Source organism: Pogona vitticeps, chromosome 11 (genome assembly GCF_051106095.1).
Source record: "Pogona vitticeps strain Pit_001003342236 chromosome 11, PviZW2.1, whole genome shotgun sequence".
NCBI lineage: Eukaryota > Metazoa > Chordata > Lepidosauria > Squamata > Agamidae > Pogona > Pogona vitticeps.
The window spans coordinates 23,085,935-23,098,534 of NC_135793.1; the positions used below are offsets into that span (position 1 = coordinate 23,085,935).

The 12,600-nt window shown below is 47.6% G+C and overlaps 1 protein-coding gene across 7 annotated transcripts in view; it reads left to right on the top strand.

Annotated features, from left to right (window-relative positions):
- Positions 1-4,314: 4,314 nt before the first annotated feature.
- FGF13 (fibroblast growth factor 13) overlaps positions 4,315-12,600 on the top strand; it is a 160,007-nt gene continuing 151,721 nt past the window's right edge. For 2 of the 7 annotated variants that reach the window (XM_078380572.1, XM_078380575.1), the window contains exon 1: positions 4,773-5,339. Coding sequence is in view for 4 of the 7 variants with exons in the window: in XM_078380575.1 (XP_078236701.1) it covers positions 5,291-5,339 (49 nt within the window). In the remaining 3 variants the exon portion in view is untranslated. Of the gene's footprint in view, positions 4,636-4,708; positions 5,340-12,600 lie in introns of those variants that run through there. The other 5 variants (XM_078380571.1, XM_078380573.1, XM_078380570.1 and 2 more) reach the window with 5 other exon arrangements.

The window sequence follows — 12,600 nt, forward strand, 5'->3', positions numbered from 1 at the left end:
GGCAGGGTGGCTGGTCTTCGATGCAGTCCTGCCAGTTGCCTATGCCAGGAATGGCAATGCAATTTGGAAAGAAAGGATTAATTGCTGCCTAGCCAGACAGCTCCAGAAGGGAGATTCTCCTTGCCCATTAAATTCTGTCTGTGACATTGTCCCCCTGGGGGTCATGCTGTGGAGGGTCTGACTTCCTGTACAGCAAGCTGGGCAATGAAGCAGAGAGAATCCATGCATTAGGATTGATTGGCTAAGGGAGGTGTGACATCGGATGGGAAGACACACCTCCCCATCACCATCAGACACTCTTAAAGGGCCAGAGCTTCTGCCACACCTTGCAGAAATGGTGTCCACACAGGTTGGCATTTATTCCTTACCATTTGTGTGGCTCATAGGTATGCCATGCCCAAACATCTCCATTTAGGACTACATTTCAGCTCATGACTGCATAGGGTGTGATGCTCCAGCGCTGTGATTTTAGAGACCCACATCCTCACATGTATACACATTATTATTAGAATTGCAATCTTTAATCTGCTAATTTAATCCATCAAAACCCTTTAAACCGTTTTTTAATGGTATCCCCAAACTTTACTCCTGATCAGAATCTTACTGGCAACACCCAGCCCCTTCTTAAGGAACACCAATTTGCTACCGGAGATTCCCTCTGTCCAGGAGTAAATGGCCAGTTTATTTATTTTTTTAAAAAAACTTGTTTCCTACACATCAAATTTTTTTTAAAAAATTAGTCCAATGAACTAAAACAGAAGCACAAAAGCCTTCTTTTTCAAATAGCCAACAAGAAATAAATGAAGAGATGAAAAAGCTGCCACTGTCAAACCATGATTTAAAATATGGTAATAATAATAATAAAGAGAGCAACGTCGATGTTCCATTAAAAGCAGGCTGGAACCCTGAATTCTCTAAAGCTGTATAAGTAAAGTTGTTTAGAAACCATCAGAAAGGGAGCGCAGGGTAACTCTGTTGGAAGGAGCAGCTTAGAAACCATTTTATTAAAAAGAAACATTCCCTCTTCAAGTTTTTGTAGTCTCAGAGAAACAAAAAAACGAAACCAGAAATGAACCAAACCACCTGTTGATGGGGGTCATGTATGCGTAGGACAGTCACAGACTCTTACTCATATGTCTGAAGGATCCACAAAAGCTCAACTTAAAACATAGCCGCGAGTCTTTAAGGAGATGAAATATTATGTCATCTTGCTTCTTTTGTTTTCTTTTTTTTTTTCATCTGATATCCCTCCTTTGCTCTCTCGCATGAAGGAAAGGATCCTGCACTCCCTGTTACCAGCTTAAAGCTGGACTTCTAATTGTTGTAAGATGCCTTGGGTAATTTTTAGGGAGGAAGGTGGGTTTAAAAAATAAAATAAAATAGAAGCCGCTTCAATGATGGTGCATATGCAGTCACTGTGTTCAGAAAAAAGTGTGCACATCAAAACTATTGAAACGATCAATGGCAATTGAATCAATTAAGAGCGCTTTGATCAAGAGATAAAACCCCTATAATAAGCTTTCCTCTTTTTTGGATATAGGGAGTAAAACTCCTTTAAAAAGTCAGTCCATCTTGTGTTTGCTGTTCCTCTTTTCCTGCTGCCTGCAACTTTTCCCAGCATTATTGTCTTCTCCAGAGAATCCTGTCTTCTCAGGATGGTCCCAAAGTAAGATTGCTTCAAAATTTGTGCCTCCAGAGATATAGTTCTGGCTTGGTTTTACTCTGGGACCCACATGCTGGCTTTTCTGGTGCTTCAGGGTATCCACAAAGCTCTCCTCCGGCACATTTCAAACAAACCAGCACCTCTTTCCTATCAGCACCTCTTTCTTTACATCTTCACATCAATACCTATTTGGAGTATCCCAGGAAATCTGTGGTATAGTTGTGGCTAGAAAACCCAGTGCAAAGGGAGTTTCTCTGTGGGATTTTTTCCCCATGTTATCATGTGAATTGGATAAGTCAAATGTTAAGGCAACATGAGGTCAATCTTGGCGTAGACTGGAGCAAAGGAAAAGGTCCTACATTTCATAAATCAGCAGGGGATGTTAGTAGCAGAATCCCCCCCCGCTTACTCATGTGTAACAAGGTGTACAATGCACAGATTTCCATTTTGGCACAATTCTTCCTGTGCAGTCCTATGGTTTCTCCCAAGAGCCTGTGACTTGTGACCCAAAATGTCAGTTATTAATTAAATTGTTATCCCATTTGGAACGGATTGGCGGTCTATTCTTGGACCCGGTGAACTTTTCTGCAGCCAAATATCCCAGCTTAAAAGACTCAATGAGATCTTAGAAGCAAATGGATATAACAACAACGGGCATATAAGAATGAGTTTTCATGGAAAACAGCCTTGGGGGAGTCCTACTTTTGAGCAGAAGACAGATAAGGAGGGGGCAGATATGTTTAATCTCTTCACTTTTAGCTTCTTTCCCCCCCCATAAATATCTCATCAGAATGAAGTCACTCTGAATTGAAACATCAGATAGGGAGTGAGAGAGAACCATCTGCAGAGAGATGTCTTTGTGTGAACAGCCTCTAGACATGTTAGTTTCTTTCTGGACTTCAGTCACCCAGAATAGACATACACCGTGTGGGATAGAGGTTTCTGGCAAGTATAATCCAAAAATATATCTCTTCCCTGTTTGGGTGCAGAAGTAAACAACCAGTGATCCTTTAGATGTTGTTTGACTACAACTCCCATTAGACCTAAGCAGCAGAGGCAGTGGAAAGGGTTATAGGAATATCATAAGCTAGTTCCACTTGGAGAGCTACATATTACCCTTTCCCAGAAAACAAGTAGGATTTGCCCCATAATGTCGTTGTGTTGTTATGTGCTGTCAAGTCATCTCAATTTAAGGCAATCCCATGGATGAAAGTTCTCCAACACATCCTGTCCTCAACTGGCCTGCTCAGCTCCTGCAAGCCTGTGGCTTCCTTTGAGGAGTTGATCCATCTTGTATTTGCTCCTCCTCTTTTCCTGCTGCCTTCCACCATTCCAGAGAATCCCGCCTTCTCATGGTGTGTCCAAAGTTGGACAGTCTCCGTTTCAACCTTTTTTTGTCTCCAGAGATAGTTCAGGCTTGATTTCATCTAGGACCCACTTGTTCATCTTTCATATAGTTCAGGTTTGATTTCATCTAGGATCCACTTGTTCATCTTTCAGGCAGTCTAGGGTATTTTTGCAAAACTCTCCTCCAGCACCACATTTCAAAGAAATCAATATTTTCCCCATCAGTTGTCTTGACTGTCTCTTCAAATTCTATGCCCTCAAGTTGGAACTGACTTCTAACCGTGAATTACCTTTTTGCTCAATGCATTGTCATGTGAGTTCTTGTGGGAGTTTTCTGCTGAAATCTGGAAACCATCCAGAGCAGTATTTGAACTAAAGGGACAGTATATAAATCAAATCAGTCCAATCCAATCAAGCAATGAACAGCAGCCTTCATAAGGCTTTCAAGATAAGTCAACATTTAAGGAGTGGCTTTACCGGTTCCCCCCACTCCGTGGGGAGTGGGGATTCGAACACAGAACCTCTGAAGTCCTAGTCCATCGCGCTATCCACTGCTCCACACTGTCTTCAAAATGAGGAGGATGAAGAACACACAACACAATGCATATAATCTGTCGGGGTACACCTGGAGTTATCAGGTGTCCCCCAAATCTGTGTGAGAGGTTGGTAGGGGTATCCCTGCCGGAATCCTAAGAAAATCAGAATTGTTGATCGTTCCTTTGAAGGAGGCGCTTCAACAAAATTCTTAGCTTTCAGAGAAGGGAACAAAGGCTCCGAGGACCAGGAGCTTTCTAGATTTATGGCCGTGTGAAACCAAGAGTCGCGGAAGGCACTGGCGTGGATCGCCGGGCATCCTCTCAAAGTTCAGCCCGGTTCCTTCTGATGGGTATCATCTTCAAGGTTCCACAGAACTCTTGGTCGTTTCGGTGACTCCCGGCGGACACCGCTCTGGACATGCCTGGAGATTAAGATGGGAGCAGGCGGCGATCAAGGCTTCTTCCCCCCCTGCGCCCGCCCCCCATGTCAGAGCGCTGCCCGCCTGGCCTTTTGCCTTTCCATCCCTCTGCCCCTCTCCGGGGGCGCAAGGCAAGCGGGGGGGGGGCTGACCCACATGGGGAGCCCAAACCCCATCTGCTCCCCCCCCGTTGCTTTGATGTCGCCCCGGCTCCTCCTCCTCCTCTTCTCCGAGCCATCTCCAACAGGTAGTTGGCTCGTCCTGACACCTCTGCGCTCCTGGTCTCGCCCACCCCCAGGACGCGCCTCGTTGGTGGAAGACCTTTTGTACCGAGGGGGTGGGAAGCAGGGGGGACCCCGTGGATTCCCCCTCCACGGCTTTGTCTCTGCGGTGCAAGACCTCTCTCCTCCCCCCCTTTTTCTTCCCCCTCCTGGTTGTATGCCAAGAAGAGAAGGGATCCCTGGAGAGGGCGCGCCCCTTCCCTAAACTGCCGGCTCAACTCCCCTTGGGTTGACAAAAGAGGTGTGTGCGCGGGGGGGTGGGGGTGGCGGCGGCTGGGATGTTGCTTGTCGGGGACTTAGGGGGCCGGTGGCGTTCAACCTTTTAGGCTGGAAGGGACAATCAGCAGGATCTTCTCCCTCCTTCCTCTCACCCTTCCCAGGAAAAAGAGGTGTGTGTGTGTGTGTGTGTGTGTGTGTGTGTGTGTGTGTAAAAGAGAGGGAGGGAGGGAGGGAGAACGAGGTGTTCGCGAGGGCTTCCAGGAAGCCAAGAGAACGCACAAGCCACGCTGTGGGCTGCGTGCGCCTCTTTTTTTGCTTTTTTTTTTTTTGCTCAGGAAAGGAGGGGAGCATCCTGCGGATGTCCGAGGGAACCCCCTTCCTCTAGAGCCCCCCCTTCTCCTCTCCGAGGCAAAGGGGGAAAGAGGCAAGCCAGCCCCACCGCAACCCTCCCCCCTCCAGTCTCCCCATGCGTTGCTCTGGGTGGGCTCGGAGGCAGAGCATCCTCCTCCTGCGTCCAAACAAGGAACCAGCCGCCCAGACTTCTTTTTGATCCTTCCTCTCTTTCCCCTCTCCCACCCACCCCCCTCTGTCTCTTCCCCCCCCTCTCCCCCTCCCGTTGTTGTTTCTAGGATTTCACCCCCTCCTCCCACCCCTTCCCTCTTTGCCTGCAAAAGAAAGAGAGATCGAGCGAGCGAGCGAGAGCGAGAAGGAGAGAGAGAGAGAGAGAAATATTCCCTTTGTTATTTTCCCTCCCGGTTGGCTTGACGTCCAGACGGATCGTCCACGAGGTCTCCGGCGGGGATTTGTACAACCAGACTGGGATCTATGAGTGGGAAGGTGATCAAGACGAAAGAAGACAAAGATGCCTCTAAAGGTAAGCCGCCCCCCCCCCCGAGCCGTTTTTCTCTTTTTTTTCCTTACTCCGGATTCTATTCCCCACCCCGCTCCCCTCTTCCTTCCCTCCCCACCCCTCTCCGCCAGACTCCCTTTTGTCTGAACGCTTCTTATCTCCCCCCCCCCGGTTGTGTTGTCGTTCTCCCTTTCTTCCCTTCGCTTCGCTGACCTTTGAGGGCAGGGGTGAGAAAGGAGATGCTAGATATATAAATAAGGACAAACGAAATGGCCTCTTTAATTCTATCCCCCGCCCAAGCCCCATTCCGTTAGAATGGGTGCGTTTGTCCCCTTAAAGCCCCCACCCCACCCGCCCGCCCGCCCCCCAAAATAGAGATAGACCTTCTTTTAACCAGGCAGCGCCTTCCCCTTAATTTCCCTTTGTGCCTCCGGGGCGATCATGCGCCTCGCCACGTTCTCCACCCCGAATACATCGGGAGCCTTTGAGTCACCAGGGAGGGGGATCGAACCCCCTGCTCTGCCGGCATGCATCGGAGCTAGGCTTGCATATGTGTGTCTGGGGGGAGACAATTGTAACGACCCTTCCCTTTCTTTCCATCTCCGGTGAGCACAGCCAGACATGTTCACCGTGCGCTGCCAGGAGGAGGCAGGCAGGCAGGCAGGCAGGGAGTCCGAAGTGTTTCTGCAGCTGGTCCGGACACTTTCTCACCTGCAGGGTGACCCGGTTTCGAGGCACTCACAGAGGGAGGGGGGTAAGGCCATCGCAGGACCCTCCTCCTTGCCCTGTATTTGGCACCACGCACCCTCAGGATCAATCTAGGAGACCGGAGCCCCTCTCCTCACCTGCCTGGCTTTGGAGACCACCGGCTGCCGCAGCGGAGATGCTGTGGGTTATTTCTGCTGTTTGTGGAAGGGACAATGGGGGGGGGAATAGACAAGGAGGCCCTTAAAAGCCCAGGCCCTAAGCTAGCAAAGGTGAGGAATGAGGTAGGAAAAGATGGTCTGGAGTAATGGGGGGGGGGAAGGCCCCCTTTATGAACAGTCTCCTAAAGGGAGCAAGAGGAAAAAAATCAGAACGGATGCTGATGTGCGCCCAGTTTCTTCCTCTCCTTCTCCCCCCCCCCCATGCAGTGGTCTGCCTAGCTTCTCCTGAATGTATAAACTGGGTAACAATTGCCATGGCAACGAAATAGGGCGAGGGGCAGGGCGGAGGGAGTGGGGAGTGGATTGCTCCCATAGGCAGCCCTGCCGCGCTGGGGAGATTCAGGCAGAAGCTGCATTCAGCCACACGCAAACCGGGAAGGCAGAATCTGGACCGCTGGGGGGTCGGTTGTCCGGGGTCAGGAGGGGTCAAGGGAGAGTATCACGAACCCCCAAACGATTCTCTGAGGCACCCAAGGTTGGCACAAGGTTTGAGTTGGCATTGCCTTTGCAAATATAATGTGTGCACACCTATTTCATGCACCGGCGTCTCCTGTTCTATTGCAGAGTTTTAGGCAGGCACAGAGATTCGCATACATGTGTTTCGACCCTCATTGCTTTGCCCTTTTGAAATTCAAACCTCTCCTGTAGTCAAAAACTGGCAAGGAGTGCTGTAGCCCCCGGGAGAAAAAATGCAACCTGCATCTTCCGATACGCGGAGTATAGTCTTTGCGCTTCAGGTGTACAGGCAGATATGCTGGGCTGTGTTGAGGCTGGGAGCTGAAGGAAATTGACGGCTGTATTATCAGCCCTTTGTCAATTAACGTAAACATTGCAGGAATAATAAGTCCTGTGCTTCATGCATGATAAGGATCGATTGGCTACAAACCACACCTCTGCTAAATACTGAACATGATTGATGACCGTGTTGATTTAAAGTGAAAAATCTGGAGCTACCACCAAGCATGCATCTGCTGGCAGATACCGAACCCTGCAACACCAGATGATGATACGCCCACCCCCAAAAGACCACGGCCTATAAAATATTGTTTTCATTGCAAGCCAACATGGTTCAGTCAGATATTTGTGGTTTTGATATAAACCCGTTGCCCAATTCCCACTGCATTCTGACTGGGCTGAAAAAAACATTTTTCTTTTTTCTCTTTCCACATTGTAATTTTGAAATGGGTCATCACAAAAATCTCTTGTTCCAGGGAGTCGGTGCTTGAAAATTAGTAATTGGGCAGGTGTGCATTTAAAAGCCAAAGAAATTCAGAGATGCATGTGTTTGGCACAATCCTGGTCACCACCATGGATAGAAACCTCCCTTGCCCGACAGTTTGAAACAAGTTTGTCTGGGTGCAAAAGGGCACACGCCTGCTGATGAAGATTTGGTTGAGTTACATCCTTACAGGCAACCCTTTTTGAGAAGTACCATCACATTCTGGTGGCACCTCTGGATTTGTGTTAAGGATCAGTTTGGCAACACACCATCGATAACATCTCTTGTCCATGTGACGGATTTGTAGCTGTGTGGCTCTCAGAAGTGGCAGGAGAGCAGGAGGTCCTGGGTCAGTTCCCAAGATCAATTTTCCACTCTTTTCTTATCTCAAAGAGTGACGTCTCTGGACAGAGACACTCTTGCCTGTGCTTTTCTCAGATCGGATGGCATCCTCATCTAATCATCCTTTTAGACCCAGTTGCTCATAATGTTCCCTGCATAGAAGCAGTGGTATCTGTTCTGGAGACCTTTGTTAAAATGAGGAAACAATGGAGCAAAGGCAAAAGGACTGCAAGGGTATGAGTTCTTGAGTTTGTGTATTTTTTATTTTTTGCTGTTAGGGGGCATTTTGGTTCTGTTTGCCTTGGAAATGAGCAAAATCTTCCCCTTCTCTCCCTTACTCAATTTTCTGCACTGATATGTTGGCTATAGAGTTATTTTCCATGTGAAGTCAATAAAGCATTCTGTAGTGACACTGAGTGCTTCCAGATGGGCTCTTAGCTGTATCGTCAAAAGATACTGGGAGATGATTCCATCTTTTGGTCACTATGCATGTGTAAAGAAAAAAAAGACAGAGTGAGTTGTTGGGAAACATGGGTGGATGATAAGTGGAAACTAATGTTACCTTCATTCCCCAACCCATAAGAATCTCTAAATGAGACAGGGTGATTTCCACACCAAAACATCCCCGGAAAGCTTCTTTTCAAAATGCTCATTACAAGTGATCTGAGCTGATTCTTGTCATCAACGATCACAATCATTTATCTATACTATATCCTTCTCTTTTTCTCTGCAAGGAAAGCCACAAAGCCCCACAGAACAAGGGAAAACAGCCATACTGAACTCTTATCTAAAATGGCTTTTTTTTAATGCTACAGGAAGAAGATGCATGCACAGATTTGCATTCTCTGAACTTGATAATTGTCTCATTGATGAGGGGCTCCTGGATGTGTGAACTCAGTTGCCACTCCAAAACATTAGACGTCATCCACCCACAGAAGGCTGAGATCCTGGGAAGAGATGGGCACAAAATGCCAGTTTGGGGGTTCATCCCGGTTCGTTTATCGGCCAGACTGGTGTTCGGCACTTCAAAGCCCCACCTCTTCCAGTGGGGGCATACTCAGAGGCAGCACCATGGGTCCCCTGCTCTGCTTCCTCTGAGCACTGCCAAACACCTGTTCAGATGAAGTACGAACTGGCACACACACCACCAAACCAGCACTTTGTGCCCATATCTAATCAGGAATAAGCATGGAGGAAAAGTCCTGTCCATTGATGACCATGTCTTTGCGAATACAAAGTCCTGTCCGTTGCAGTTTCAAATCTGTCTTGGACTGTTGTGTAAACCCTTCAGATTTTGTGCTCAACAATGGGGACAGCTGAAGGGCAGAAGAGGCTGGTTACTCAAATTTTACCGGGACACCAAGTTCACTGTTACGTTTAGTCTGAACTTTGCAGGAGACCTCTAAAGCACTGGTTCTTAACCTTGGGTTACCCAGGAGTTTTGGACTGCAACTCCCAGAAGCCTTCACCACCTGCTGTGCTGACTGGGGTTTCTGGGAGTTGCAGTTCAAAAGCATCTGAGTAACAAAGGTTAAGAACCACTGCTTTAAAGTGCTGAACCTATTTTTGGAGGATGGGTTTCAGGACCCCGGATAGCTCCCATAACATTTGGAGTAACCCAGCTTTACCTACCTCGGTTTTACCCCTTAAAACTGGAGTTGCTGCCCCCCCCCGGTGACAGAGGGAGGACAAGACAGCATCGAGTGGCTGACTGCTCCTTGTCTTATGCACGGCCCATGGAATGGTCTACCATTGTGCTCAAACCCAATCAAAATTGCGGGACATCAAAATTCAACCTGCAGGCATTCTGTTACAAAAATCTACCCAAACTCATATTTGAAAAATTCCATACACAGAGAGGTCAAGATCCAAAGAAAAAAAAGGAACATGTTCTTCTTGACGGTTTGGTTTGTGAGAGTTTGGTTCAGGCCAAGCTTCTTGGCTGCTGAGCATCCTTTCCTTGTACATCAGGGCAAACTTTATTTAAAATTGTGGAGGCTTCCAGAAAACTTTTTAGATATATGACAGAGACATGGCAGAGAGAAAGAGAGAACTTTTAAAAGGACGTTTAAAGATCCCACTGGGTACACTCAGTCTAAAGAAGGTTTTTCAGATCACAGTCATAAGAATGGACATTTTGAAATCCACCTTGAAGTTCCTGTTCAGTGAGATACAAAGCATCTTCTCCAAACAGCCCCAGACAATATTTTTTTTATTTAAACTTCTGCTTTGGTGGAACACTTTAGGCTGCTCTACAGACTGTTCAGGGCATTTTTCTTGTCTTTGGGGTGTGCGGCCGGTCTTGTCACAATCCCCATCTCATTCTGTAGCCTCCTTTGGTGAAGCAAAAGTATGGGAGTTGGTTGTTGGTTTGTTTTCATCCAACCTGCATGGTTATGAAAAGATCGAGAGAGGTGTATCAGCTTCAGTCCAGGGAGCTACAGTTGGTAGGTGTCTGTAGTCTTTGATTTTCAGACATCACAGTGATAAGTGCACATTATCAATTTATAGGCCAGCGATACTCTTCAAATGGGCAGGCAAGCTGGTCTCCCTTGAGATTATGTTTTCCCCTCCTTGCCTTCAAAACAGTTGATGGCTGTGTCCCCCCCCCCATCTGACTAGAGTGTTGTTCAAGGAACCCTGTCCATGGTGGGAAACTTTTTGTGCGGAGGGACTAGGTGGTAAAGTTGGCCCATATTGACTTCTGTGCCAGCAGAATAAAAATGTAATAACAATAGTGTAAATTGTGCAGAGTGTCTTTCACGATTCATTTTGCAAAGGCCACTGTGGCCATCAAGGCTCATGTAGGGCTTTTTCATGAGACTAGGCAGGCTTGGAAGAAATCCTACATCTTTCCTCCCAGTTATATTCAGCAAATGGCTTTTTGTTGTTGTGTTTTGCCCGTATTTTGCTCTATTTGGGCTTTAACAGGAGGCTGTACATGAATGATTGGAGAAGTGGCTTGTGGCGGCAGTGGTACAGAAGACTGTTTGGAGCAACAACCATGAAGAGCCCATTGATTCACCTTCCCATAAATGCAACCTTAGTCTCTGTCTTTCTTGTGCCTGGCAGAATGCATCACATCTTCATGATCAGACCAGTGCCAATAAAAGGAGCATGGCGCATCATGTGGTCAGGAAATAGCATGGTATTGGCCTCCAGGTGCCACTTGACTTTTTGGACCAGGTGGTGCTAGGAAGCCAATCTCATGGCTGCAGGTCTGGCCCTGCCATTGGGGAACTGAGACAATTGGCTCATGTAGCAGATCTGGGGCAACAGGAGCAGAACTGTAGATCACCTCTCTGAGCACTCCACCATGCAATGTTCCTGGTTGGAGGACAGACCTGAGCACTCCCCAATTTGTCCTCATCCCCTAAATCTCCTGGTGTCCTATAGATATACTTACTTCTCAGGAAGATGGAGCCAGAAAGGACCCCACATTCAATCTCATCCAGTCCCCTTCCGGTAAGACCCCACAGGTCTGTTGGGTTCCATACATGGAGTAGAAGACAGGGGCCATCTTGTCTTCAGGGGCAAAATATCTCTGGCTGTTCCAGAATAACTGGCTTTGATTCTGGACATTCTGCATGGTCATCATGGCTAGCAGACCCTGGAAGTCCTTATCCTCCAAGGATTACAGTAAATTATTGGGGAATTCTCATCATTCTCTGCATCTCCAGGTGAAAAGTCCTCCCTCAAGGTGAGCACTGCTAAAAGAGGAGAGGCATTGATTTCTGTGTACAAGGTGGTTTGAAGGCTGGGAACCCATTTCTGCCCTGACCCAACTGGGTCCAGGGCTCACACAGAAGTCCCGTTAGATGTGTTGGACCTCCACCATGTAGGTACACAAGAAAGCAGGGGAAGAGGATTGGGGGAGGACCTCGTGGGGTGCAGATCCTTGCAAAGCAGAGCATGGTCTGCTGATGGGATCATTTGTGCGCTGGCTTGTTGTACAAGCCCTAGCAACAGCGGTGCATGATCTGGAAGTAAACGACAAATTGGCAGTCATACCATCATGAGATTTCTAATGATTGCCGCTTTCACCATTCACTTATCAGAATAATAGCTGGACCGGCGTTCACCAAGCAACTCACATCAGATGAGTAATTACTGTCAACGCCAGAGGAAAGCCTGGCAGGAGAATCCACCCTGAGCAGGCGGGAGCCCTTCCTAGCTATAGGCATAGTTCTGCCGTGCCACCTAGACCATTCCTGGTCGTGATCTCTTTGGGCACGCTCTTCATTCTTGAAGTAAGCTCTGGATTTTGGATCTCCTTTCTTGAAACATTTCCTTCATTCTTGGGTTGGACGCTGAGCGTTGTGTGTGGTTGGAGGGGAAGCACAGTAGCCAACCAGGGGTGCATTGGGCATGGAGGGGGACTTGAGTCTCAGGACTTGCTGTCAAGTCAGACTTAAGTCCCACTGGTGAATTGACTCAACTCAGGGACAAGAATAGGTATTCATACATACAGGTACTGTAGATACATACATAAACATAGGCACTATATATCTGTGTGTATGTTTATGTATGTATCTACCTGTATATGGGCCATATATAAAGATTGTGTGTGTGTGTGTGTGTGTGTGTGTGTGTGTGTGAAGCATTCATTCATTCAGAAACCAGCCCTCCACTCTATTCATTCATTTCCCAGCTGAATTTAGCAGGAGGAAAATGTGTTTTGTTTTGTTGCAAAAATGGAATGTTTCCCATCCCCTTCTTTTGGGAGGTGTCCTGAGACTGTGCAGCTTGACCAAAGCCACACAAGCTGGCTCTTCTCTTGGGAGACACAGTGGGGAAT